The sequence below is a fragment of the Chenopodium album genome, chromosome 21 (assembly GCF_948465745.1).
Source record: "Chenopodium album chromosome 21, dcCheAlbu1.1, whole genome shotgun sequence".
NCBI classification, from domain to species: Eukaryota; Viridiplantae; Streptophyta; class Magnoliopsida; order Caryophyllales; family Amaranthaceae; genus Chenopodium; species Chenopodium album.
The window spans coordinates 25,715,935-25,719,495 of record NC_137854.1 but is presented as its reverse complement, the minus strand read 5'-3'; the positions used below and the strand labels follow the sequence as shown (position 1 = coordinate 25,719,495).

Below are 3,561 nucleotides of genomic sequence, written 5' to 3'. Positions count from 1 at the left end.
GTCAGCTGGAACAGATGATGTAATTTCTCATATGGGGTCAAACACCATCATCAATTTGTTGTGACTCTGATATGTGGCATTATCAGTTGGGTCATGATAGGCAACCTTTACCCGAGTATGCTTCCGAGGCACATCTTTGCGCCACCTTTGAAGAACATACTTTGATGGAATATCAAAAACCAAGTTTTGATCATACACTCTAATCACATGCCTGCATAGAATACCAAACGTTTCAAACTTCCGGCAATCGCAAGACACGTCCTTCGTAACGGTGTTAAAAAGAACACAATAAAATCGCCTCCTATCAGTAATCACTTCTTCACCCTTCTGGAATAATCCAGACCCTATCTTCAAGGAGGTATTGAATCAAGTTCCCATCCAAGACACGCTCGTCCCTCCCAGAGCAATGCATTAGTCGAGTACACTATGTCTGAATCTCCTGAAACTCAGTGTCAGTGTAAATTTTCTGGAAGAATTTCCCAATGAAGAATCCACTAACGAGGCGCCTACGATATTTGCGACACCTAGCATCTGCTTCTTTTTCAGCTTTCACACACCTCTCCATTGCTCTTTTGTACTTATCCGAGAATTCATATAGCTTTGTTTTCCTGTTCACAAAGCCATCAAAGAAACAATTGATGCTTTCCACTCTTTGCGTAGTCTTCATCCCGGCCCAGAAATGCTCTTTCATAAAGGCCGGGACCCACATATGCCGTTCCTCATACAATTCAAATAACCAGTCATTGTCATGTAGGTTATACTCCGACAATAACTCTGTCCATCTTCGCTCAAACTCCCCAACTGTGAAGCTCTCATAAATAAGACTCTTAAGAGGACTCTTAAAATCATGGTACCTGAAAAATAATAATTCAAATGTACCTGACTCTTAAGAGGACTCTCAAAAGGTCTCAATGGACTTCAAAAGTCAGGCAATATACGACATTCATTCATAAGAAAGGCAAAGCAAAGCATAGTACAATTGCATATAAACCCAGGGGGGCTAATGATCATGCAGATAGTGCTTTAAAATATGCAAATATGTGGATTAACTAGTTACACAGGTCATTCATAACCAGATAAACTAAGTACAAAAATTCAGCACATGAATAGAATAACTGTCAGTGATATTTGTGAGCACATGAACAGAATATCTGTCAGTGATATATATGAAGCAAAGTAATAACAGAACACTAATGCATGTTCATAAACACCATGACAATGTCAGACTTTCCAAATAGATGAATAAATTTGGAATTCACCTTCTACTTATATTAATTTTCAAGAATAAGTGTGTCAGAACTTACTAAACATATTAAATTTCAAAAGTCAGCCAATATATAACATTCATTCATGAGAAAGGCAAAGCAAAGGATATTACATTCGTTTTAAACACAAGGGGGCTAATGCTCATATAGATACTACTTTAAAATATGCAATATGTGGATTAACTAGTTACACAGGTCATTCTTAACCAGATACACTAAGTAGAAAATTTCAGCACATGAACAAAATAACTGTCAGTTATATGTGTCAGCACAAGAACATAATAGCTTTCAATGATATATAAGAAGCATAGTAATAATAGAACACTAATGCATATGTGTTCATAAACTTGGAATTCACCTTGCAGTTATATTAAATTTCAAGAATATGTGTGCCACAACTTACTAAAACATATATACTACTTACCCTTCACATTTTCCAAGCTTATCTAGTATTTTCTTCAATATGTGCCAGATGCACCAACGATGCCGAGCATTGGGCATCACTTGTTCCAAAGGCTTGCGCATAGCAGCCGCTTGATCAGTCAGAATAGCCCCGGGTTGTTTATCGCCCATGCATGACAGCCATTGCCTAAATACCCAACCAAATGTGTCTGAATCCTCATGTGAAACGAGTGCGCAACCGAACAATATAGATTGCCCGTGGTGATTAACCCCTACAAAGTTAGCAAAAGGGAGCTCATACTCATTAGTGAGATATGTGGCATCAAAACAAACCACGTCTCCAAAATCTTCATAAGCCACTCTACTCCGAGCATCAACCCACAATAGGTCCTTCAAACGACCCTCTTCATCTAAACGGTGTGCTTGATAGAAATTCTGATTATCCTCTTGCATCCGGTCAAAGTACGCCATCATAGCAGCCGCATCACCACCTTCCATTTTCAGCCGCTTTACCTTTTCCTTTTGCACTTCATGTTCAAGGTCCTTAACACTAGGGAGGTTGTCGATCCCGTTCTCAGTACCCATACACCCATGTATTTGCCTTACAGGGACACCTTCTTCGTAAAAATTCAACAATTTCTTCCTTACATTCGATGTGTAATTTTTCATTCGATACTCCTTTACCAACTTAGCATCACTAGGTATAGGGGCATGGTTATTGTGTTCATTTTGCAATTTCCTAATAACCCACAACCCATCATTGTCAGCCCCAGCGTATAACATGGCACCACACTCACATTTCTTGGATGTCCTTTTTCGCCCGTTGCAACATATCTTCCACAACTTCTCCATTCACTATTCCACCTGTCCTACAAGCATCCATACACTTGGACCTTTTCTTCGCCTCCCTCCTTGCCCTCATATCAGGTGGACCATAACACTCACACCTCCATGTCACCCCTCTCCGCTCCTTATCCTTCTTAGAAAAATTTGATGATACTCTTGATACTCCAAAACCTTTCTGTTCGACATACTCTTTGTAGTAACTTTCTACATCTTCAAAGGATTTGAAAACCATCCCTAACCTAGGTGATTCCACATAACTGTACATGGTCACCATGTTTGTTGAGACAATAGTCTCCACTGTTTCAATCGTTTTAATTGGAGACATGGCAGCTAATCTGTCAGCTGAGTTTGGAACATTCAATGGCACAAGGTTAAGAAAGGGACCATCAGTACCAACACCAGAAGTTATTAATTGTCCCTCCTCAACATCAATACCAGAACTCCAAAGAGCCTCTCCCATTTTCCCAGGATCACAATCTGATTCCATAACCATACTACAATATAAAAACTATAATTTCAGATAAAAATAACTAACAGAACACTGTAATATCATACCCATAATGACTCATTTTTCACTTCAGATTGCATCCTACATGATTTATGTACACAAACAACCTACATGATTTATGTAACTTAAGGAGGGGATAATAAAAAAAAAAGGCAATTGCAGATTCAGTATTTTGTATCAGAATTCCAAATCAAATTAGCCAAATTGAATATTAACATTCACAAATACAATGCAATCAATATTCAACACAGATTGTCGATTATAAAAACCCCTATTAACCCCGTCAAGCAATTGCTTTTTCACTTTATTTTTAATAAATTTCAAAATAATAAAACTTCAATTGAACGCTTCACATGCACATATTTACAAATTGAAACGAACGAGATTACCAATTTCACAAATTAACACCAATGAAACGACTATCCAAAAATTAGGGTTTTCAAAAAAAAAAACTAGGGAATACTTACCAATTCAGTTGTACCAGTGCGAAATTACGCTAAGGGACATCAATTCGGAGTTGAGCAATATTCAAACCTTGAA

General features: G+C 38.0%; 1 protein-coding gene across 1 annotated transcript; it reads right to left on the bottom strand.

Annotated features, from left to right (window-relative positions):
• Positions 1-424: 424 nt before the first annotated feature.
• LOC145600573 (protein FAR-RED IMPAIRED RESPONSE 1-like) lies at positions 425-2,450 on the bottom strand. The gene is made up of 2 exons (XM_081656457.1): positions 1,690-2,450; positions 425-854 (listed from the first exon to the last, which is right to left on the bottom strand). The coding sequence occupies exons 1-2, from the start codon at positions 2,448-2,450 to the stop codon at positions 425-427; spliced, it is 1,191 nt and encodes a 396-aa protein (XP_081512583.1).
• Positions 2,451-3,561: the final 1,111 nt, after the last annotated feature.